The sequence below is a fragment of the Tupaia chinensis genome, unplaced genomic scaffold (genome assembly GCF_000334495.1).
Source record: "Tupaia chinensis unplaced genomic scaffold, TupChi_1.0 Scaffold149178_1, whole genome shotgun sequence".
NCBI classification, from domain to species: domain Eukaryota; kingdom Metazoa; phylum Chordata; class Mammalia; order Scandentia; family Tupaiidae; genus Tupaia; species Tupaia belangeri.
The window spans coordinates 16095-41051 of NW_006209026.1; the positions used below are offsets into that span (position 1 = coordinate 16095).

At 38.1% G+C, this 24957-nt stretch overlaps 2 protein-coding genes across 5 annotated transcripts in view; one reads left to right on the forward strand and one right to left on the reverse strand.

The window, feature by feature from the left end:
- Positions 1-389: 389 nt before the first annotated feature.
- LOC102503133 (trafficking protein particle complex subunit 13) lies at positions 390-5817 on the forward strand. 2 transcript variants are annotated; one of them, XM_006170919.3, is made up of 4 exons: positions 390-649; positions 1952-2052; positions 5330-5480; positions 5601-5817. In XM_006170919.3, exons 1-4 carry the CDS (start codon positions 488-490, stop codon positions 5706-5708), a joined length of 522 nt encoding a protein of 173 aa, XP_006170981.1. In that variant the 5' UTR covers positions 390-487; the 3' UTR covers positions 5709-5817. The 2 variants fall into 2 exon arrangements, with proteins under 2 accessions (XP_006170981.1, XP_027625064.1); XM_027769263.1 differs by having other exon boundaries at positions 5333-5480.
- Positions 5818-7675: 1858 nt separating this feature from the next.
- Positions 7676-24957, reverse strand: part of SGTB (small glutamine rich tetratricopeptide repeat co-chaperone beta) — a 47187-nt gene continuing 29905 nt past the window's right edge. Inside the window, exons 5-11 of one of the 3 annotated variants that reach the window (XR_003548319.1) lie at positions 21781-21885; positions 19607-19745; positions 19441-19503; positions 14751-14788; positions 14425-14508; positions 11855-12628; positions 7676-10504 (exon numbers count right to left, since the gene is read on the reverse strand). Coding sequence is in view for 2 of the 3 variants with exons in the window: in XM_027769264.1 (XP_027625065.1) it covers positions 12517-12628; positions 14425-14508; positions 14751-14788; positions 19441-19503; positions 19607-19745; positions 21781-21885 (541 nt within the window). In the remaining variant the exon portion in view is untranslated. The other 2 variants (XM_027769265.1, XM_027769264.1) reach the window with 2 other exon arrangements.

Below are 24957 nucleotides of genomic sequence, written 5' to 3' on the forward strand. Positions count from 1 at the left end.
AGCCTGGGACATGGTGGTTGGGACAACTAGATTCCAAATTGCTAACAGCATAGTTTGAGGCCAGTGGTGGTCCACGGTGGTGCAGCAGTAAGGCAGCACTCCACCATTCTGAGGCCACATGAAAAGGTTTCAGGTTTGCATTCCAAGATCTCCTTGTGTGCCCCTGATCCTGCCTGGCTGAGGCTGGGGATCAGTTTCCATATAAAGACTCTTTTGGAGCATCTCTCCTCCCCATCAGAATAAATAACAGAATAAATAACAATAAATAAAACTTTTTTTTTTTTCTTTTCCCAAAGAGAGAGGGAAAGTAAGAAAGCAAGCTGCCAGGTCTGGGACTCAAACCATGGCCAGCCAGCACCCTTAACCACCACATCACTTGCTGGCCCCAGAATAAATAAACTTTTAAAAATGCTAAAGAATTTTCTCCATCTCTGTCTCCACCCCTCTCAGCATATCTACATTTGGGTCAAGAGCATATTTGCAACCAATGGATACACGTCAGTATTTATACTGCCTGAAGCCCAAGAAGGAGTTTGCAGAAAAAGCAGGCATCATTAAGGGAGTAACAGTGATTGGAAAATTGGATATAGTATGGAAAACAAATCTAGGTGAAAGGGGAAGGTTACAGACCAGCCAACTTCAAAGAATGGTAAGTCTGGAAAAAACTTTGGTGAGGGTTTTGGTATTTGGGGGACAGCCATTTAGAGCAAGTTATATTTTCCTTAGTCTGGGGTTAAGGTTTTTGGATCCCATGTGGCCAGCTTCACAGGTGGAGTCCTGGACCTGGCAACTTAAAACTAGGCACGCATGCATGTTTGCCTAAAATCCCAAAAGAACGAAGAAGTGAAGAAGGGTTTGCAGTGTGTCTATTCCCCATGGGGGGATGGGGTGCTTTCTCACCTTCTCTGTCTCACAAGTGTACATGCCTTCTGACAAAGTTTTTTTTAAAAAAAATTTCTAGGTCTGTCACTAAAAATGGGAGCACTATAAAAGACACTACTATTAAAGAAGAAAGACTAATAGTTCTACTGATCTTTAGACAGAGAATCAGTACTAAGATGAACGAAAAATGTCCAAATGTTCATAACTTTTATCACTTATTTCCTCCTTTGGTAATTCATGATCACTATTTATCTGACTCCCAATATATTATACAGTTTTCTTGTTTACAATGTCCTGATACTCTTGGACTTAATTGTATTCACCTTCTCAGTTCATACTTTTTCAAAGGATATTAAAAGGCATCTGAAACATAGGTGGTGAGTCCCACTAAAGTTTTATCTTATTAGCATTGGTTGAATGCTTTACCTGATTTCTGTTCTGAGAGCAGAGATAGCTACCAATTTTCTTTTTCTTGTGCTTGTACCAATATTCTACAGGATCCTCCCTTTTTGCTGAATTAACCTGTTTTGATATATTCTAAAATGTATTGTTTGGGGCAGTAAATTGAAAAAGAATGTTATGATCACTGGATTTACTTTGAAGTGTAGCAGTTACCATTTTACATTTTGAAGCCTTAAAGTTCCTACAGTCCATCGTTGCCCATAGCTTGTGAAAAAGCCGTAATTTTCTTCCTGGTTCATTTCAAAATGATTTCCCTGTTTCTTTAGGCAGTAACCTTGTTTACTTAGTTATGCATGTAAGCTACAGTGTCTCTGGAAAGCCTGTCTTCAACATGAGACTCCCTGAAATTTCTCTACTGACCACTTAGCCATGGGAGTCATCCTAAGTCTCTTGAACATGTAGTTACAGCAAAAACAGCCCAGGGCTGTCCCACAGGTAGTAGTTGAGAAAGAAGTTTGAGTAATGAAACAGAATGAATCAGAAGCATTTTCTTAGTATATCAGCTTAGAGCCCCAACAACTATTGCGTGAGCGTGCTGGTGTGGTCCCCTCATTAAAGTGGAAAGGCTCTGTAATGGATGCATATTAACTCTTGCTTGTTCTCTTAGGCTCCAGGTTACGGAGACGTTAGGCTGTCTTTGGAGGCAATCCCAGATACTGTAAACCTAGAAGAACCTTTTCATATTACCTGTAAAATAACAAACTGCAGGTAATGCTACTGTTTGTGTCTGGATATGCTTTCCTCCTCATCTATCTAAAAGATAATTTAAAAATCTTTTAACTATGCTTTGTTAAGTTTCCTCTTGACATAAAACCTCCCACGTTCATGTTGAACACTATAAAGTTCTTCATCCAGTAGCAATGTATTACATATTTTTGAGGTCATCCTGTATTAGACATTAGATTTTATTTCATTCATACATCACACCTTATGAGATGGGTAATCATTGGTCACATTCTGTGCAAGTGAAAACGAACTAGGAGGTTAAATAACTTACTTAACCAGCTCAGAGAGTTAGAAAAGATGGGGCCAGAATTTGAAACTAAATATATTTGACTTCAAAGTTCATGTTCTCCTCAGTGTTTACACTTCTTTCATATTACACATAACTACAGCATAAACTTAGGTTCTTAAGGAATAATACCTTATAGGTTTAAAGTAGTAAAATAGATTAGTCTAAGGCATACTGTACCTGAGCTGTGTCTTTAGTACTAATAAACTAGAAATTGGTTATAAATTTAATATAATGGATAATCCTTTTGGAAAACTGGATTTTCATAGTAAAGAGCATAATCTAGCTATTGAAAAGCAAAGAGCACAGGGCTCTGAAGCCAGAGAAACCTAGAATTTAATTCCAGTTCTATAATTTTTGCTGCTACTTTTATGACTACTTGGTATGCATTAATTGAAGCATTTTTATATTATTGCACTAATGAATCCCTACCCTCATAGTTGGGAATCTGTAGTCCTTTTCATTCCATATCTATTCCAACTCTATGGAAATAGGGAGATAGGAAATGTTCGTTCAAAAATATAGGAATATGTACTTCGTTTATGAAGTTATCTAGACCCTTTCAAGCACAGCTAATCATTCTTTCTCTGTCAAGCAAAATTTAGCTTGGGTTCTTAGTGAGTCTTATGTTGTTTAACTATTAGTCCCTCCCTCACCAGATTTTGTAAATATAATGTCTGCTATTATCGTAAGAGCTCAGTAAACAACACACAGGACACAACCCTGTGTTTATAGGATAAGTTAGGGGATTTTTTTATTTTTTAGGTTTTATTCCCCCAGATATAACAAATCTTTTTGACCAACTGATAGAGTACTATTTTTAAAAAAGTTATTTCTTTGGATATCCACTTTAACTTTTGGTAAGTTTCAGTTTCAGTTTCCTCATCTATAAAAATATGACTCTCTGCCCGTCACCACTACTCCTCACCCCCACACACAGACACATACACAGACCACAGCCACTTCTAGCTAAAAGATGGACCTGTTTAATGATCACTCCAATTTACAACCCTTACCCAGCATGAGGAATCTCCCGTGAGGAATCTACATTCTTAGTCTGTGAGTCTCAGGAATCTCCTCTCAGTCTCTGTCTCATTCCTGCAGCCTATTAGTATCTACCTCCTAGAGAGTTCTCAGCCATGCAAGACCACATAGTTCATTTATAAATTTGTACCTTATTGTGAACCCATAGTAGTATTCAGAATAAAAAAAAAAAATGACTCCAGACTTATATAGTATTACTGTGTTGTGGTGTGTCTTGTCAGTTTCTGGCATTTATGTATGCCTTTTGTATGGATAGAACTACATTATTCTAGTGTGTGATACCTACTGAAAAATACATACTCTTACAGCACCACAACATACCCGTGAAAAATCTGCCTTTTTAGCTCCTCGCCTATTGACCAATTTGCTTAACAACCTAGTTATAGGAACAGAAGTCAGTCATTAAGTGAAGAATGTCTGTATACACAAATTTTACTAGACTTTTAAAGTTCCACAAAATTCTAGTAAGAGAAAAGATTTACATAATACCTCTAAACTGGTTTCTGGCACATAGAGGGTATTTCAAATGCTTATTAGGAAGATAAAGATGTATAAAAGCTAATATAAAAGTTAATATCTAAAGTAATTAAAAATGTAAAGATTTTAAAATATGGAGTCTATGGGCCAGCAGGTGGCATGGTGTGAGGGTACTGGACTCCCATGTGACCTACTGCAGTTTAAAGCCTGGTCCTGGCAGCTTGCTTTGTCCCTTTCCCTCTCCTTGTCTCTCTGGTGAGCTTATGTGCTCTATAGCAAAATTTTTAAATAATAAAATAATTCATTCTAAAATATGGAGTCATGTATGAGGACAAAAAAAAAAAAAAACCTAGAAGGTACCCATGAATGGTGGTAGCATTGGAGACTGTTTTTCATTATAATCTTGATTATTTAAAAAAGCAAAAAGGGAGCCAGTCTCGTAGAACAGCATTTAAGCACTGCACAGAGGAAGCCAGATCCCACATGACCCATCAAGTTTCCAGTAGCTTGGAAGAAACATCAGAATATGCATACTTCCTAGGATCCCAGTGGGTGGGAGAACTGGAGGAAAATGAGTTGCAATAGGACCAAGCTTCATTGCAGGGTGTGCTCTATTTATTTCTCTGTGCATGTATACATCTCCTGGGATTAACCATATGTACATACACATAGTTCCATTAAAAGCTTTTTAACATGTTTTCTTTTTTTTAAGAATTCTTTTTTATTTAACTTTATTTATTTATGTATTTATGTATTTATTTATTTAATTCGACCAGAGAGGAACAGAGCAAGAGAGAGAGAGAAGTGAGAAAGCAAGCCACCAGATCCAGGACTCGAACTGTAGTCGGCCCTGTGGGAGTCCAGCACCTTTAACCACTACGCCAACTGCTGGCCCCTAAAAGCTTTTTAACATGTTTAAGCTGAACTGGTGATACCAGTTATAAGCAGAAGCAGTCTTTTCATGGTAAGTAATACAGGGAGCAAACCTCGATAGCATTTACTTATGAATTTTATTGGTCATTTTCTAAGTTATCTGCATGGTAAAAGAACATAGATTAAAGACCAAAACCACTAGACCAGGCTCAGCTTTTTCTTTTTTTTTCTTGTAGGGTACCTAACAGAATCAGTAAGACTACATAGCAGCAAGATTAGACACATGTTTCGAAGTCTGTTAGGAAAATGGCAAAAAGCTATTAACAGATCAGCACCAGGAAGCCCCATGTTCAGTAATAGAACCAGAAGGCAGATTCGTCTGAGGCTATTTTAAGTTCTGGAAGATGCCACATCATTTTCCTGATTCCATCTTAAGTGAAATAAAAATGACATAATTTTTCTCAGTTTTTGTTTTGTTCTTCTGGGCATCCAAAAAAAACTTTACTGACAGGGGGGAAAATGTCATAGTACCTCTTTGTGAAATGAACAAGATTTATTCCTGTTTTCTGATTCATCTAGCAGTGAAAGGACTATGGACCTGGTTTTGGAAATGTGCAATACCAGCTCTATCCACTGGTGTGGCATTTCAGGAAGACAGCTTGGGAAGCTCCATCCAAGTTCCTCTCTCTGCCTTGCCCTTACTCTACTGTCTTCAGTACAGGGACTGCAAGTACGCTCTCTTTTCAGTAACTTCAGTATTTGCGGGCTGCTACTGTGATTTATTACATCCATATTTTCTCTGTTAACTGCCAGTGAATTTAAACTTAAGCCCATGTCTTTCTCTCAATAGAGCGTCTCTGGCTTAAGACTAACGGACACTTTCTTAAAGAGAACATACGAATATGATGACATCGCACAAGTCTGTGTGGTATCTTCAGCTATTGAAGTGGAGAGCTGAAGGAATTCTCCAGTGTTCTACGTTTTGTTTAGTTTCACAGAACTGCTTTCTGTATTTTTTGTCACCTTTGTAAAATAATCAAGTCAGCAGTAAAATTAAGTATCTGTTATTTACTTTTTTTCCCTGTAAGTTAAAATAGTAAATACTTGTTTTGAAAAAACCATCTACTGATTTTACCTTGTGAGTTTTATTCTAAATTAACATGTGTATATTTTCTGTATATATAATTTCATCTCATGTTAGACAGCCATTGGGCTTTGTTCTTTAAAAGCTTCTAGCAAGTAACGGGAGTCAGCAAACGATTTATGTAAAGTATAAGGCGCTTAAATATGTTTTGGCTTTGCTACCTGCCATCTGTCACAATAGTGAACTCTGCCTTTGGAGTGGGGAGCGTAGCCAGTAGGCAAAAAGTACAGTGGTTAAAACAGGCAGCTGGCCAGATCTGGCCTGCAGGCCATAATTTGCTGACCTCCATTTAGAAGAAAATTGTTAGAACTTTAGGATTCTCATAATACTTTGTCTAGAAATGTTTCAGTTCAGTTTTTTCCATAGCTTCTCAGTCAAGAAACAGTTTGCTTAAAACACTCTATAGGATTTCCTCCTGTCACATGACATTTCCTAACACAGTATGAGCTTTTGTGTTCAAAACTGTCACATTGGTATGAATCTGTGTGTGTACATACAAACACACACTAACTTTGTAGGTACTGAAAGTGATCAAAATTGGGTTTTTTTCTCAGTTTGATTATTCAATTAGCTTTTAACTAAGAAGCCGCCTAACATTCTAAGCTCAAAACTCCTGGTTGTTTTACCCACTGAAAAGTAAGCCACTTATTTCATACAGCATAGTTAAGAATTCCTGTCTTCTGATATTTGACTTTGATTTTGGGCATGCACATACACATACATCATTCATTTATATGCTAAAACTTCCTTTTTTCCAAGCTTCTTTATTTTCTGAGATAGTGAGTCACACTCAACAGGTTCTCCATAGTGTGATCCCCTCCAGCCCTGCAGCCAGCCAGGTTCACGATTGGATCAGCAGGCATGTCCAGCATGATCAAGCAGACCCAGGACACTAACCAGGAACCTTCCCATATGACTGTCAGCATCACACAGCAGCACCCCTACTGCCAGAACCACCTCAGCTGAGCCATATTATAAAACCTATGTTTCCATATAACCATATTTATTTACTTATGCCATGAACAGAGTGAGAAAGTCAAGCTTGGGGACCAGCAGTTAGCATAATGGCTATGTCGCTGGACTCCCATGTAGTCAATCGCAGTTCAAGTCCCAGACCCAGTGGCTTAAACTCATGCCAGACACGTGTGCGTGTGTGCCTAAGATCCCGAGAGGAGAATGGAGGAGAAGGGATTGCAGCGTGGCCATCCCTCCAGGGGAGTGATTTCTTGCTTTCTGTCTCTCTGTCTCTCTCTGTCTGTCTGGTGAGTGCACACGCCCTATAGCAAAAACCTCTCAAAAAAAAAAAAAAGTCAAGCTTGTAGGGCTGCCCAATAGCCTAGTGGTTAAAGGAAGCAGATCTCACATGGCAGACTGCAATTGAAATCTCAGCCCTGGCAGCTTGAAGAACATGCTATGTGTATGTGTACGTGCATGACCAGAATTAGGACAGGATGGTAAAATGGAAAAGGGATTTCAGTGTGAACACTGGGTACTTTTTTCTCATTTTCTGTCTGTCAAATGTATGCAAAGTAGATCCTTAATTAAAAATTAGTGTTGAACTTCTTTATCACTAGATAAGTGACTAATTTTAAATTAAGGGTAACTTTGCTGCTTCTTTTTGTAATTTTTTTTTAAAGTTAAGATTGTGGAAAAAAAAAAAAAGATTGTGAACAACTGGGGCCCGCAGGTGGTGTGGTGGTTAAGGATGCTGGATTCCCACATCTGTGGTTCGAGTCCCAGACCTGGCAGCTTGCTTTCTCACTTTCCCTCTCTCTCTCTCTCATTCTGTCCCTCTCTAGTCAAATTTAAATAAATAAAGTTAAATAAAATAATTCTTTAAAAAAAAAAAGGTTGTAAGCCACTTTTTAACATGAACCTAACAAAAAGTTTCAATATTTTTTCAGGAAAATAAAAGCTTGTGCTGTTAAATAAAAGCTGTCCTATTCTAGCAAGTTGAAATTATAGAATGTATATATATATAATTCCTTAAAAATGTAAGAGTACATTAAGTCAAATACAAAACTTGATTTTTCTTAAATGCATAATTATTTATTGCCATGACAAATTATTTGGTCCGAAATGAAAGCTATATTCAAGATTGCATCTCATACTGGAGTAACAGTTAATGAAATGTCTGTGCAAAATAAAGTGCAAGCCATGTAAAACTGATGTCATCTTTCTTCCAAAATGATTAAGACTGATTAAATGATGAAATCAGACTTTATAGCCACTTTACTGGATACTTTGATCATTTTTCAAGTATCTTCTTGTGACCAAAACTTTTGTTTAACTCTATTTCAAATTTAAAAACAGAATGATCACTTGGAATCTTCTATGTACTTTGATTTAATTACAGAGTCTCTTTTGTTTATAAACAGTAACACGCATTGATTTTAAAGGTTAGATAATGCCATCTTAGATTGGATCTGTTCAAACTATAGTTTTAAAACTAAATAACTTAGTATATTAAATAAAGATGTCATTTGCATTAAAAAGACATGTTCAGTTTTACATAGCATTTTAACACCTATAGATACAACAATGAAATGTGGTTAATGGAAGTAAAGCATCCCTAAGTAGAATGTATATAAAGATGTTCTTTAATCCCCCCTCGTCTCTCTAGTTAGATAGCAACAGTATTTTCCAGACAAGAAAATATATGGGGCATTGCTTACAATTTTGAGTAGCTAGCAAACCCAACCACACAAAACTTAGTAGAAATAGTTTGTGAGCAGTGATTCCAAATGGATCAAGGTACCTGAAAAACAAAAATGGCCTGAATAGAATGGAAATCCAGGTAAGTGGACAGATATCTGTGGATTGAATTTGTTATAAGTGATATATCAGCAAAGAAACAAACTAGAAATGTGAAATGGAAGAAATACCAATTCCAATTATTGGGAATAGCCAACTTCATTACAGATAATAGCACATGAAGAGATTATTAAAGTGTTTGTCTTATGATGTCTTTGATTTTATCAGGGTAATACTAGCCACATAAAATGAGTTGCAAAGATTTTCCTTCTCTTCTTTTTTGGACAAGATTGTGTAGAATTGATATTATTTCTCCCTTAAGTATTTGGTAGGATTTTATTATGTTTATGCATACATAATAAAATGTTACTCAGAAAATCCACTTAAGTCATCTGAGCCTGTTTTTCTTTTTGTAAGGTTTTAAGTACAAATTCTGTTTCCTTAATAAATATAGATCTATTCAGACCCCCATTTCTAAAGTGATTTTTGGTAGTTTTTCTATAAAAAGAATTGGTCTATTTCATCTAAGTTAAGTTTTAATATATAAGTCTAGAGTTAGTCTAGTATTTTCTGATTATCCTGTATCTATAGGGTCTATTATATATCCCCTCTTTCACGTCTGATACTAATAATTTTTATTTTTCTTCAGTTTTTCTAGTCAGCTAGAGACTTGTCAATTTTATTGATCTGAAAACATTTTTAATGCACTTAAAATAGTTTTGCTAGAAACTTGAACTTCAACACTAGATAAGAGTGCCTAATTTTTAATTAAGGATCTACTCTGCTGCTGCTTTTTAAATGATAGAATGTTCATGTGATTAGTAACAGTACTTCATTCTGTTAAACACATGGACACTAGGAGCTAAGTCTAACTTCATGAAACACTGAGTTCATTTTGGTAGAGTCTAAGAGATATCACTTAAGATGATCTAAGATTTAACTCCTGTTCTTCTCAGGCTGGAACTATGGGTTCATCTAAAATTATTTTTGCCTGAGCCCAGGTGCTTGGGTATTGCTGGTCTAATTAAGAAAAAATCTCCAACCTAGTGTTGCTTTAAATTAGAGTCCTTGGACCTACATCAGAACCATCTAGTGCACTGTTTAAAATGGTGATTCCCAGGCTTTATTGTAGGACCTAGTATATCAAAACAAAAGTGTCCTGAATCTGCATCTTTAATAAATTCCTCAGGTGGTTCTTACAGTATAATTATATAACCACTGTTCTAATTTCACACAAAGAAATAAAAAGTTGGTTTTTAAGCTTCAGGATACCAAATAATTAGTCTTTTGAGAACAGTTTTATAGTAGGCCCTGATTATCACCATTACAACTGATTTGTATTATTTTCTTCTTCAGTTTTCCCTCACAAAACTTGTGAGATTGTTACATGTCAGCCTCATTTCACTAATTTTATGATTAATAAACAAAAAAGTCTCCTATTATGTTTAAATTATATCCAATTAAGGTTAAGCATAATACTAGCATGCCAAGCCAAATTATAGCAGATGACTACATGAGCAAGCAATGTTAGTGATAAATGCTTTTTTGTTACCTATCAAATAATTACTAAGTTTTTAGAAAATTAATGTTTATGCATACATAATAAAATGTCACTCAGAAAATCCTTAACTTAGGTCCAAGCCACTGGCTTACTTAAATCTAGGTGTTTCTGATTGTTTCAAAGGTAAGGTTACCACCAGGAAAACTGTCATGATTAAGTCAAACAGTTATATGACTGACCTAACCAGAATCATTAAAGATTTCTAAATGTATTTTATTATGTATTAGCATAACTGGCCATGCTAATATCAATACCAAACTGCAGACAAAAATGAGTTCTGAACTATGCAGAAAACCTGATTGGTCTATTTCATCTAAGTTAAGTTTTAATATATAAGTCTAGAGTTAGTCTAGTATTTTCTGATTATCCTGTATCTATAGGGTCTATTATATATCCCCTCTTTCACGTCTGATACTAATAATTTTTATTTTTCTTCAGTTTTTCTAGTCAGCTAGAGACTTGTCAATTTTATTGATCTGAAAACATTTTTAATGCACTTAAAATAGTTTTGCTAGAAACTTGAACTTCAACACTAGATAAGAGTGCCTAATTTTTAATTAAGGATCTACTCTGCTGCTGCTTTTTAAATGATAGAATGTTCATGTGATTAGTAACAGTACTTCATTCTGTTAAACACATGGACACTAGGAGCTAAGTCTAACTTCATGAAACACTGAGTTCATTTTGGTAGAGTCTAAGAGATATCACTTAAGATGATCTAAGATTTAACTCCTGTTCTTCTCAGGCTGGAACTATGGGTTCATCTAAAATTATTTTTGCCTGAGCCCAGGTGCTTGGGTATTGCTGGTCTAATTAAGAAAAAATCTCCAACCTAGTGTTGCTTTAAATTAGAGTCCTTGGACCTACATCAGAACCATCTAGTGCACTGTTTAAAATGGTGATTCCCAGGCTTTATTGTAGGACCTAGTATATCAAAACAAAAGTGTCCTGAATCTGCATCTTTAATAAATTCCTCAGGTGGTTCTTACAGTATAATTATATAACCACTGTTCTAATTTCACACAAAGAAATAAAAAGTTGGTTTTTAAGCTTCAGGATACCAAATAATTAGTCTTTTGAGAACAGTTTTATAGTAGGCCCTGATTATCACCATTACAACTGATTTGTATTATTTTCTTCTTCAGTTTTCCCTCACAAAACTTGTGAGATTGTTACATGTCAGCCTCATTTCACTAATTTTATGATTAATAAACAAAAAAGTCTCCTATTATGTTTAAATTATATCCAATTAAGGTTAAGCATAATACTAGCATGCCAAGCCAAATTATAGCAGATGACTACATGAGCAAGCAATGTTAGTGATAAATGCTTTTTTGTTACCTATCAAATAATTACTAAGTTTTTAGAAAATTAATGTTTATGCATACATAATAAAATGTCACTCAGAAAATCCTTAACTTAGGTCCAAGCCACTGGCTTACTTAAATCTAGGTGTTTCTGATTGTTTCAAAGGTAAGGTTACCACCAGGAAAACTGTCATGATTAAGTCAAACAGTTATATGACTGACCTAACCAGAATCATTAAAGATTTCTAAATGTATTTTATTATGTATTAGCATAACTGGCCATGCTAATATCAATACCAAACTGCAGACAAAAATGAGTTCTGAACTATGCAGAAAACCTGAGCATCCTACCTTTCCTTTCTACTACATGTTCACATTATTTTTTCTTTTCAAAACATTCCTTGTACCAAATGCTTCTATATACAAGCTCTTCCAATTCCCTGTCTTTTCATCAGATCAAGCAGCATTAAAGAAAGTACTGGCACCTATGTAATACATTTATTACTGACCCAGGTAAACCAAGATAAGAAATTTCTTCTCTCTTGAAATGCTGCTAGGTAGCAAATCTGTTTGTTCTAAACAGAATGGGAAATCCTTCCTTTTGGTCATCTACCTCTCAATAAACTCTAAAGGTACTGGAACTGAAAAAGTCACCAATGAACAGTCGTACTGTTCAATAAATATACTCTGCTATGAAGTCTAATATACAAATAGGAAGATAAAAGTTTGAAAATGGAACCCTGTTGCAGTGCTATACTGGCACTTAACAAGGCTACTGCTCATTTGTTTCCAAAGGAGTTGTGTTAGTTTTAAATCTGTTTGTGATGAAACTATTGTCTAAACAGATTTATTTTTTAAGAATGTACAGAAGATGTCCTCCTCCGTTATGAGACCAGATATGGTGCTTTGTTTAGTTGGTTGGGTGGTTTTGGCCATTATCTACAGTGAATACTTCAGGACCATAAACCATTCGCATTGTGGGCTAGGGTTCCTGGTCAAGTCAGGAATGTTCCTCAGTGCTACTGCTGAACGATCTGCTCCGGATATGATTTCTCAGTTGCTCTATAAGTTCAGGATTCTGTTGTTGTATCTGCTGAGCAAACTGCTGCCCCCTGTGGTAAAAAGGCAAAGCGGTATGAATTAGGCAATCGCCAGGCATGCAGTACACTTTCAGAAATAACTGAAGAAGATGTGGGGACTACCCAAAGGGAACTTTTTATATAAAAACGAGTTTCACAACTGTGAGTTTAGTATCTGCAAGTTTACCAATCCTTCCGCACAGCTCTATTACAATGCAGTGTTCTTTATAAGAAACTAAACATTCAAGCTCTTAAAAAAAATGAGTTCCTGAATTGGGTGAAATCTACCCCTCTAGGGCTTAATAACAAATTAAGCAAAGGACCGAAAAGGATATGCTTTTATTTTACACCTTCTAATACAGTGCTCTTAAATATTTAGTGTCTTCCATTGGACAAGGTATCATACCCACTTTGGTATGCTTATAAAGATCACCTAATGACTGATTTTTTAAAACGCAGAGAAAATCAACACAAATCCTTGATGGTATGACTCAGTTGCAACCATCAGACATCACTATAATATGCCACTTAAAGATCACTAAAAATGCAATGTTCTAAGTGGTTACATAGTTGTGATCACAAACAGCAAATAGTACTTGTGACTTCATATAAAATTTTCAGTGATAGCATAAGACACAAAAAAAAATCAACATCTCTTTAGCAATCTGGATAGACATGAAGATAATATGCTCTAGCAACAAAAAGATGCCAGGAGCTCCCTTAAGTGATGACAGATACTGGAAAATTTGAATAAAATAGCTCCTAAATTGTCTGAACATCAATATAAGTAACACGATTTTAAAATATATACAAATATCTAAATTAAAACATTTTAAGCAAATGTTGACTATCTACAACCCTTTGTATTTACTGAAGTCTGCAAAAAACTTTCTGTTGGATTTTCATTGGGAAAAATGGAGGATTAACTGCTTTGTATATGAGCTCACAATATTTGTGGGCACAAGATTTTTACCTTTATTCCATGCCCTTGAAAGCAGCAGATTGGCCAGATGTGGTGGCACATAGTTTAATGCAACACTCCATGATGCTGAAGCCATGTCTAAGATTCCAGGTTCATATTCCCAGGTCTCTCTGTATACACTGAGTGCACACGCACACATGCTTGTGATCCTGAATGGCCAAGACCGGGGCCAGTCATGGCATGAGAACCCTGTTTTCTTGTATTATATCCTGGGAAGGTACTTATCTGTCTCTCTCTCTTAAAGAATAAATAAATAAATAAACTTAAAAAAAAAAAAAAAGGCCAGGTCCCTAGGACCAGCTCTAAATAAAAGTGACAAAAATTAATATCCCCACTTAAGAAACTGAGGACCCTAATTTTATACTGACAACACAATTGAGTAATGAAAAATTAGGCTGCAAATCAAAAGACTGAATGTACACCTAGCTCTGCTATGGTTGTAAGTCACTAACCCAAACCTTGGTTTCTGTGGCTATTGAATAGAGGTGTAAATTACCTGCTCTTCTTCCACTAATATGCCTCTCATCTGCCTTACTGTACAAAAAACAACAACAACAAAAACCTGATACCTGAAAAACCCTAAAAACAAAAGTGTATTGAACACACATGGTTGCATATCTAAAGAGCTGGCCAGACAACACAGATCTTCTAGATTATTGCTTTTCAGTCTCAAAAGTAATTCTAATTTACGAATTTCTTTCAGATTTACTAACTTTCAGAAGTCCCCTAATTACAGTAGAAAATTAAAAAAAAAAAAAAAAAAGAATTCCTTGATTCCTCATCTTCCAGACAAAATATATAATAACATTAAGTAGATTTTCACTATTTCTGTTTTGGTAATACTTACGCTTGGATGAGGCTAGACAGGTCAGTTAGACCCCCAACTCCAGCAGCAGGTCCTCCAATGGCATTTGTCATCATTCCTGACATCCTAGAGTATGCAAGAGATAAATCACCAGGACTGGCATAATTCTTAATAAGTAGGATGACTGGCCAAGGAAAAGTCAGCTTAATATACCCACATTATATAAGACATTAGGCCAAATGTATATAAGAGGTTAGTTCCAAATGACTGGCATTCAGGCCAATATGGTCAGTTCTGAGCTGATATGCTCAATTAGGAGCTTGGCAAGCAGAAGCAGAACATGTAATAAGCTCTTCCCACATACTTACAGCTGTTGAACTTGAGGATTCTGCATTAAACTTGCTGCCTGGAATTAAAAAATAGCATCTATTAAAAGCAGTTATTTATTTTTTTAAAAAAAGAATTGTTTTTTAATTTCATTTGTTATAATTATTTTTTAATTTGACCAGAGAGAGAAAGGGAAAGCAAGAAAACAAGCCACCAGGTCCAGGACTCAAATTGCTGTTGGCCATATAGAAATCCAGTGCCTTTAAACACCATACCACCTGCCGGTCCAAAAGCAGTTAACTTTTTTTTTTAACTTATTTTTTTTAGAGGTTTTTGCCTTAGGGTGTGTGTGTTCACTGAAGAGAGAAAGAGACAGTGAGAGGGAAAGTGAGAAATCATCCCCCAGGAGGGATGGGCAAGTTGCAATCCCTTCTCCATTTTCCTCCTGAGATCTTGGGCAAACATGCATACATGCGTGCACATGACTTTCAAGCCACCAGGTCCAGGACTCAAACCGTGGTCGGCCATGTGGGAATCCAGTAATGTAAGTGCTATGCCATCTGTTGGCCCCAGTTAACATTTATTTATTTGGGGTTTTGCCATAGAGTATTATGTACTCGCCAGAGACAGACAGGGAAAGTAAGAAAGCACCCCCTGGGGCCTTGGGCATACCACAATCCCTTCTCTCATTCTTCTCTTGGGATTTTGGGCATGTACACACACATTCCCAGCATGATTTTTAAGCTGCCAGGAGTGGGACTCAAACCACAGTCATTCATGTGGAAATCCAGCATCTTAACCAGCTGGCCCCTAAAGCAGTTAAAATATAAGATTTTTGAACAATTTTTTTAATAGAGGAATAAAAGCTAAACCATACATGTGTTGCCATCTTGTAGAGTTTTACTATGCTACCCAAAGTAAATGGTAATATAAACAGAGAAGGAACTAGAAAAAGTGGCATTAAAAAGACACTACAGGGATAAAGTGATTACAGACAACACTGTAAACTAAGGATTCTGATGTTAGTTTACTTACTACTACTGATCAGATCAATCAAGCAAAAAGAAAAATAGAAATCCCAAAAGTAGTTTCAAAAGTTTTCAAAACCAGAAGTTGGTGTAATGGCTGTCACTGGACTCCCATATAGTCAACCACCGTCCGAGTCCAGGACCCAGTGGCTTAAACTCACACCAGGCATGTGTGCGTGCGTGCCCAAGATCCTGAGAGAAGAATGGAGGAGAAGGGATTGTGGCATGACCATCCTCCTGGGGGGAGTGATTTCTCACTTTCTGTCTCTCTCTCTGTCTCTTCCTGGTGAGCGCACGTGCCCTATAACAAAAACCTCTCAAAAAACAAAACAAAACAAAACTATCCTACACTTGAGAGGGTCCACTCCAGGTACCCTTAAAAGATGTGACTGCTCTATAGGGCCCAGGAGTTTGTATTCTCATGCTTATAGTGGATGAGGAATTGTACTTATATACACATACACATACACACACACACACACACACACACTTTTTTTAGACAGAGAGAGTTCTACTATAGCACTTGCAAGAGACAGACAGAAAGACAGAAAGCAAGAAATCATCCCCCAGAGGAGATGGCCACATTGCAATCCCGTCTCCATTCTCCTCTTGGAATTTTGGGCACACACACACACACACACACACATCCAGCGTGAGTTTCAAGCAACCAGGTCTGGGACTCAAACTGCATTGAACTATGTGGAAGTCCAGCAACGGTGTGAGTTGCAGGTATCCAGGTCTGGGACTCAAACTGCATTGAACTATGTGGAAGTCCAGCAATGTAACCATTATGCCATCTGCTGGTTCCCACAAGCACATTTTTAAAACTTTCTATTTTGAAAGCATATTTTTTTAATCTCAAATTATTCCTGTCAACATCAAAGAATTTGGTCTAAATCCTTATATACTATAATCAATTTTTAAAATTTATTATAATTTTAATTTGCTATAGGGCACATGCACTCACCAGCCAGAAATAATGGGGTGGGGGGACTGAAAAAGCATGCCATAAGGTCTGAGATTCGAACTGTGATCAACCATGGGGTGTCCAGCACCTTAACCACAAAGCCTGCTGGCCCCCAACAGCTCATTTTTATTCGCTGACTCCGAGTTCAGTTTTGGGAAAAATTACTGCTTCCTTTTTATTTTAAAGGTTTTTGCTGTAGAATATGTGCTCTCACCGGAGAAAGACAGAGAAAGTAAGAAATCCTCCCCCCCACCCCGGGGGGAATGGTTGTGCTACAACACGTTCTCCCCTCTCCTGTCAGGATTTTGAGCATGCACATGTGCCAGGCATGACTTTCAAGCCACCAGGTCCAGGGCTCGAATGCAGTCGATCATGTTGGAACCCAGCACCTTAACCACACCACCTGCTTGCCCCTCTTTTTTTTTGTTTATTTTTTATTCATGATAGTGCATGCATATGAGACAAAAAGAGAGGGACATGGCCTTAACAAGGTCTCAGTTGTCATCACTCTGTGATCTCCTGAGCCCTGTAGCTCCTTGGGATCTTGGACACCTATGCACATGTCCAGTTTACTTCAGGCTAGGAATCAGAGGTCAGCCATGTGGCTTCCAGGACTGCAGTTCAATACAGTATTAACTGTGCCACCACAGCTTGACCACTCGCTTTTATTATCACACAGATGTTTCTGACCTGTAAATAATGTAAAAATTTTCCTCAAGTATTAGTCAAGATTGGTGCCTCTGAGCCAACCCATGAGTACTAGGGACATTACACAGGAAAAGCCAAGGTTTATGAGCTATAAACATAAAGCATTTTGTTTCGAAATCCTATTACACAGTTCTGCAAAAGCAGAACTTTTAAAAGTTATTTTTAAAAGCAGTTCTTCCCTTTCTCTACGAATCTAGGACCTAGAAGAAATTTAGAACAGGTCTTAGTGGCTTTTCTGGTCTCTTGAAATGAAGTCATCTTCTTGTTTTACATTTAAAAAAAAAAAAAAGGCCCCCAGTTTAGTAATTAATGTCTCAGTGTAATGACCAAATACATAAAACATCACTGACAGGTAAAATTTGCCCTCCCCACTATGGGGAATTTCAGTAAAAAAGAGAGGCACAGTTGGGTGCTTTTTTTTTTTTTTTCCCCTATACTGCTTCTACTCCTCTTCCCTTAGCTGGCAGACCAAGAGTTCGGGCCTACAGGGTCAAGGTCAAGTGGAGGTAAGAGAGGTAAAGGAGGCATGAAAATTCTTATTTGATGCCTGGCACTATAAGATCTTACTGGTTTATACTGTGCTCTGTGGGCTTGTAAGGTGTTAAAATTACTCTAGTTCTCTGAAGAGGCACTTTCTGAGGTTCTCCAGATGTTTATTCCATTGCACCTCATTGGAGATTTCTTATACATTTCCTGAGGAGGGCAAATTATTCTCTGAATGGATACTATGACTTCCCCTCTGGCCTCGGGTTCTTAGCAACCCTCCAGAAAGTCTCTGAGTTAGGGTCCTCGTACTTCCAAGAGCCCTCTTGAGCATATCACACTATCTCAGTGCATGTGTGCTCACCTTCATCCACAGGAAATACTTCTGCTCCTCTGTCATCGATGCTGTGACTGCCCAGCCATGAAGCTCGTTCTGCCACTGGCTTCTCTAGCAGGGAAGTCAGGCACTAGTCCACTGGTTTCCCAACTGAGGGCCAGATTAAAAGCTCCAGGTAGACCAGAAAAGCCTTTCTCAATAGGTTAGAGGTAAGGGCAGGGCACCTCACTTTCTTCGCAAATGAAGCAAGGCTGTGGAAATCCAGTAGCTGACTCCAAAAACCCTCTTGTCATCTCTATCAGTCTGACCTGTTCTTAAAAGTCACAAAACGAGTTTTAACCCCCACCTTTTATAACTCATACATGGTGGTCTCATCTTATCTTGGCACACAGCAGCAACTTAGAGCATAAGACAACTCTGAAACTAAAAGAATTCCATTTTCTACATCCTGTCAACAATAGCCTAACCTGAGTCCTGGAAATGGGTAACATGCTAAGAAATGTCACAATGGGGGCCAGCAGGTGGCATCATGGTTAAGGCACTGGACACTCCCACATGGCCGACCACGGTTTGGGTCTTGGACTTGATGGCTTGCTTTCTCACTTTCAATCTCTCCCTCTCTCTCTGTGTTGCTCTCTTGTCAAATTAAAATAAATTAATGAATAAATAAAATTAAATGAATAAGTATTTTTTTTAAAAGAAAGATATGTCACAAAACCTGCAAAAAGACATTTGTTTGCTGCTAGGTAGGTTAAAAAAAATAATAATTTAAATTTGATGAGAGACTCAGCTGCTGTGAACCACAGTAATGAAGTGCCCTGCAAGGCTGGAAGCCATGACTGACCACAGGTTAAGATCCCTGGACAAGCCTGAAAACATGCCTTGTGTGCACACAGACACCCAAGATCCTGAAGAGCTGGAGGGCTGGAAAGAGAATTGTGACATGACAACACTGTCTGTTGAAGATGCTTTTTTTTCTCTCTCTCTCTCTCTTTCTCTCTCTCTCTCTCATGCTATCATTAAAAAAATGGTATTTGGGGGGAACCCTTACAATTTTTCAAAAGACTTTTCTATCACGAAACCTTCGCCACAACATTCCACTCCCACCACTATCATAAAAGCTCCCTTATTTACCTCTAAGAAATTAGGAACTACATTGCTCTATGAAAAATAAAGCCAATAGGGCAAAGAAAAGGGAATATACTCACCATACTAATGAAGGCTGGATTATTTATTAAGCTAGCCATATCGAAGCTCAATCCAGTTCCTGTCTGTAAAACAATTACATTTGTGAATCATTCCAACCGGTATAATTTAATTACATTAAATCACAAATGACATAAAACATTTCACTCATTTGACATAACAACTTACAGGACTAGATACCTCTCTTAACTTCTGTTCTGCTATTTTCAGATTTGACTTATAGGAATCATTTTCAGGGTCAAGATCTAATGCCTTTTGATAACTTGTAACTGCTTCTTCAAATTTATTCATGGCAGTGAGGGCCAGCCTGTAGGAAATACAGGGTATAAGAGTACAAAATACATGATGAGAGGACATCAAGACATCACAACCACAGTCAAACATTTTTCTTTTCTTTTTTTTTTTTCTTTTGGAGAGGTTTTGGCTATAGCGCTCATGCACTCGCCAGAAAGAGAGAGAGAGACGGCGAGACAGAAAGCGAGAAATCACCCCCCGGGGGGGGATGGCCATGCCGCAATCCCTTCTCCTCCATTCTCTTCTCAGGATCTTGGGCACGCACGCACACGCACCCAGGGTGAGTTTAAGCCACTTGGTCCGGGAATCAAACCGCAGCGGACTACATGGGAGTCCAGCGACATAGCCATTACGCTAACTGCTGGTCCCACAGTCAAACACTTTTCTGATTCTCAGTTCTAATCCAGATGACTCTTCTAATTCATTCATTGTATGATGGCTCACATAAATATCACTAAAATTTCCCTCTAACTTTTTAAAAGGAGCTTTTGCCTTGGGGTGAGTGAACTCACCAGACATACAGAGATAGAGACAGAGACAGTGAAAGAGAAACCAAGTAATCACTCCCTGGGAGATAGCCATGCTGCAAACCTTTCATCTCCATTCTCTTCCTGGTGTCTTGGGCACACACACACATACAGCCAGCATGTGCCCAAGATACCAGGAAGCATGAGTTTAAAGCCACTGGGTATGGGACTCAAACTGCGGTGAGCCACGTGGGAGCCCAGTGCCATAACTGCTATGCCACCTCTGGACCCAGATTTCTCTCTGATTCTGTAAGTCTGGACTCACTATTTTGGTGCTGACAACCTCAGTTATCCTATTGGATCATGAACTTAATGTTTAGCCATTAACCTTGCTCTTTTCCTTTTTTAAGAGCCTAATGTAAAAAATAATGTGCTGCAAGAATGCCTAGTAAGGTATCTAACAACCCTGTGGTCATATAAACCTAAAAGCTAACACCATCTTCAATTCTAAAGAGTATTTGTGGGTCAAAATGTACCATGTTCTTCCTCCTTCCTGACAGAGACTGAGCTACAGTAAATATCAATTTGCCTTTTAAACAACGAGGGGTGAAGAGCTAAGGAGTACCAGATGACTATGCTTGAACTGGACAGATCAGTTGTTAAATATATAAAATTAGCTCCTTTTATAACTCAAATAGCAAATTTTATCCCAGGCATGAGTCATAGAATTAGTTAATGAGTTTTAATATTTATCTTCACCTAGCTCATAACTTAGCTATTGGAAGATCATTTTGGAACTAAACAATATTGTGTTTACATAGAATGATAGTATTGAAACTTTTTATTTTTAACAAATTACTATGATTCTATCTTTTTTGACATGCATGGACTTTTCATCTAGATAAAATATAGTGCTAACCACAAAAAAACTATCATAATATAATTAGTTTTCTACCAGTCAACCACAAAAACTACTTTATCAGAGTGCCCAGTTAATGATCAGTCCATATTTTTTGAAACTCTACAATGTATGAGATATTATTTTAGATACCAAGGATTTCACAAAACAACAAAAGATAAAGTTCCTGACTTTAAGAAAATTTCATTCTACTTGAGGAACACATGCGACATGCATGCAAATAATACGGGCAGTATTAAAGAAAATGAACAGAAGTGGCCAGCAGGTGGCGTGGTGGTTAAGGCACTGGATTCCCAGATGGCCAACCATGGTCATCTGGGACCCAGCAGCTTGAAAATCACACCAGGCAAGTGTATGTGCATGCCCAAAATCCCAAGAAGAGAATGGAAAAGAAATTGCAGCATGGCCACCCCCAAAGGGGGTTATTTATCTCACTCTTTCTCTCTCAGGTGAGTGCATGTGGTCTTTGGCAAAACCTAAAAAAAAAAAAAAAAAAAAAAGGCAAAAAAACTCCCAAAACTAATTATCTTGTTCAGTCACATAAATCACAATCTTACACTTATCTTTTCTTATTAGTTCAGAGAGTGCAGTGGTAAGCAAGCTATAAAGAACAGTATACCTGATACCATTTGATACTATTTTGAAAATTCTCCCAAACTTACCCCATTCTTCCATAGGCCTTGCTGTACTTGGAATCGATTGCTATTGCTTTCTCACAGTCCTTTATTGCATCTGTGTAATGACTTAATTTGCTTTGAGCAGCAGCCCTAAGAGAAAGAAATTTTTATTATAAGCAGCTTTCAAGGCACTGATTTAGATTTTTAGGTACTAATGGAACTACATTGTCCTAGTCCCTATTTGTAGATCTTCCATAGAAAAATGCCTAAAACAAGCTGTATAAGATAATTGCTATATAATCAAATTTAAAAAAAAATAAAAAAAAAAAAAAGAAGCTCAGATAGACTGGTCTATTCTGCCATTGTCTGAACTGCTTGAGGGAAACAGTGTGGACAGTAAATTCACACTTTAAATCCTGCTGACTCAGGAGGCTAAACTTGGATTATAAATTTACCAAACCAAGTTTCTTCTAATACTGAATAGCATTCACTAGAAAGAAAGATGAGGTTACTGGCCTAAGCTTTGAGACAAAATGTTTTTAATGATTTTATTACATCTAATAAACACAATCACTTGGGGGGTGGGGTGAGGGTGGCAGGGTGCATGTGCAGAAACCGAGTCTGAGGTCTATACTAAGTCCAGATCTTCTATTGGCTTAGCAGGCCAGGCAGTGTTACCTCACCAGTCACAGGCTAAAGTCTGACCTGTCACTGACATCTTATTCTGTATATCTGCTAAAGGAGATTCCACACGACAATAAATGACCCCGTCTCCTCTCTCTGCCAAGGGTCATTTTTCCTAATATGCATATACACACACACGTATAAAAGGTGGAAAGGTCAAGAGAGGGAAGGAGGTTTTGGAAAAGTAAAAATAAATAAATAAACAAAAGCACTATGGTTTTTTTTCTGATGAAAAGGAAAGGGAAGGGAAGGGAAGGGAAGGGAAGGGAAGGGAAGGGAAGGGAAGGGAAAGGAAAGGAAAGGAAAGGAAAGGAAAGGAAAGGAAAGGAAAGGAAAGGAAAGGAAAAACACAATTAAGGAAAAAAACAACAGAGGCCAGCCCCATAGTGGAGTGATTAAGCACTGTATAATGGTAGCTAGATCCCATGTGGCCAATCAGACTTTGAATCCTGGTCCCAGTGGCTTGAAAAATACTCCAGACATGTGTACACACATGCCCAAGATCCTAATGGGAAGGAAAAATGAGTGAGGAAGGACTGCAGCATGATGAGGCCCCACTGGGGAGTTTTTTTGTTTTGGTTTGTTTTTTTGTTTTTGTTATTTTATTTTGTTTTGTTTTCCCTCTCTCTGGCACAAGTTTTTCTTAGGGGGGAACAAAATGAGAGAGAGAAACATTTTTAAAATGCAACAAATTTGTACCTAAATATTTGCTAAACTCCTTCAGGAAATGGAAAGACAATGCTTATCTTTAAATATCCAACTTGTGGTCTTAAAAATGTGATCAGAGGGACCAGCAGTTGGCATGATCGCTATGTTGCTAGACTCCCATGTAGTCGACTGCAATTCGAGTTCCGGACCCGGTAGCTTAAACTCACGCTGGGCATATGTGCGTACGTGCCCAAGATCCGGAGAGGAGAATGGAGGAGAAGGGATTGCAGTGTGGTCACCCCCCCTCCCCCGGGGGTGATTTCTCACTTTCTGTCTCTCTGTCTCTCTCTGTCTTTCTGGCACACACACATGCTCTAAAGAAAAAACCTCGCAAAAAAAAAAAAAAAAGTGATCAGAAGGCCCAGCCACAGTGGCACAAGTAGGAGGGTGCTGCTGGGGCCACATAGGAGGCTGGGTGAAGTTTCTTTCTTTTTTATTTTTTTTGGAGAGGTTTTTTGCTATAGGGCGCGTGCGCTCACCAGACAGAGAGAGACATAGAGACAGAAAGCGAGAAATCACCCCCCAGGGGGGATGGTCACGCCGCAATCCCTTCTCCTCCATTCTCCTCTCGGGATCTTGGGCATGCACGCACACGTGCCCAGTGTGAGTATAAGCCACCGGGTCCGGGACTCGAACCGTGGTTAACTATGTGGGAGTCCAGTGACATAACCATTACGCTAACTGCTGGTTCCCAAGGCTGGGTGAAGTTTCTAGGCCAGGGGTGGTGGTGCACATCTGTGGTCCTACCTGACCAGGAGGCTGTAGCAGAAAGACCACAACATGACAAGACACTGTTAGCAATACCCATCTCTCTTTCTCCCCTGCATGCTCTCTCTTATTTAAAAAAAAAAAAATGAAATCAGAAAACAAATTCTCTATACCTAACACTTAGTCTTAGCATAATCAAAAAAATCTAAAATGCTATATCACAAAAGTTTTCAAAGAAAACTAATACCACGTGGCTTGTAGTTTAGGCTATTAACGTATAACTATGTTCTGGATTTAATGTTAACCTTTACGGTTTTGGTTTTTGTTTTTGCTATAGGGCATATGAACTTGGCAGAGACCAAGAGGGAAAATGAGAAATAACCCCCCGAGAGAGATGGCCATGCCACAATCCCTTCTCTTCCAGTCTCCTCCCAGGATGGCCATGCATGCACACATATCTGGCATGACTCTCAAGCTGCCAGGTCTGGGACTCAAATCGCCAGTGTGGGACCATGTGGGATCCAGCACCTTAACTTTGTGTATCTTTTTTATTGTATTTCTTCATTTAACTAAGTTTCGCCTTTTTCCTGCATGTATATTTATGCTCCTCAATACCCGAATTATCACTCTACAGGTACACATAGCAGTGCCACATATCAAGATGAGCTATCAAGTCCATGAGCCAGTAGGTGCGATGGAGGTTAAGGCGCACGTATGGATTCCACATGGTCAACTGCGCAATTTGAGTCCCAGACCTGGCAGCTTGAAAATCACGCCAGGTGTGTGTGCATGCATGCCCAAAATTCTGAGAGGAGGATGATGAAGAAGAGACTACAGCATGGCCACCCTCCCAGAGGGGGTGATTTCTCGCTTCCCCTCTCTATTTCAGGCAAGCACATGCTCTCCATAGCAAAACATAAAAAATAAAATAAAGATCATGTCATACTTATTAAAGGTTCACTTTATTAATAAAATATCACAGTTTTTCTCCTTTATCCATTCAACTAGTACACCTATTGAGGGTCAGGAAAAGCAAACTGTGCCAGGTAATATATACAAAGGTTAAGCACTGTACATAGAGACCTGGATCTCACATGGCCAACTATGGTTCAAATCCCAGCC

Bases quoted from the DNA above. Each gene is read 5' to 3' on its own strand.
- LOC102503133 (XM_006170919.3), top strand. From the start codon at position 488: ATGGATACACGTCAGTATTTATACTGCCTGAAGCCCAAGAAGGAGTTT. The intron at 650-1,951 runs GTAAGTCTGGAA...TTGTTCTCTTAG, and splicing joins CCAGCCAACTTCAAAGAATG to GCTCCAGGTTACGGAGACGT. The intron at 5,481-5,600 runs GTACGCTCTCTT...TTCTCTCAATAG, and splicing joins CTTCAGTACAGGGACTGCAA to AGCGTCTCTGGCTTAAGACT.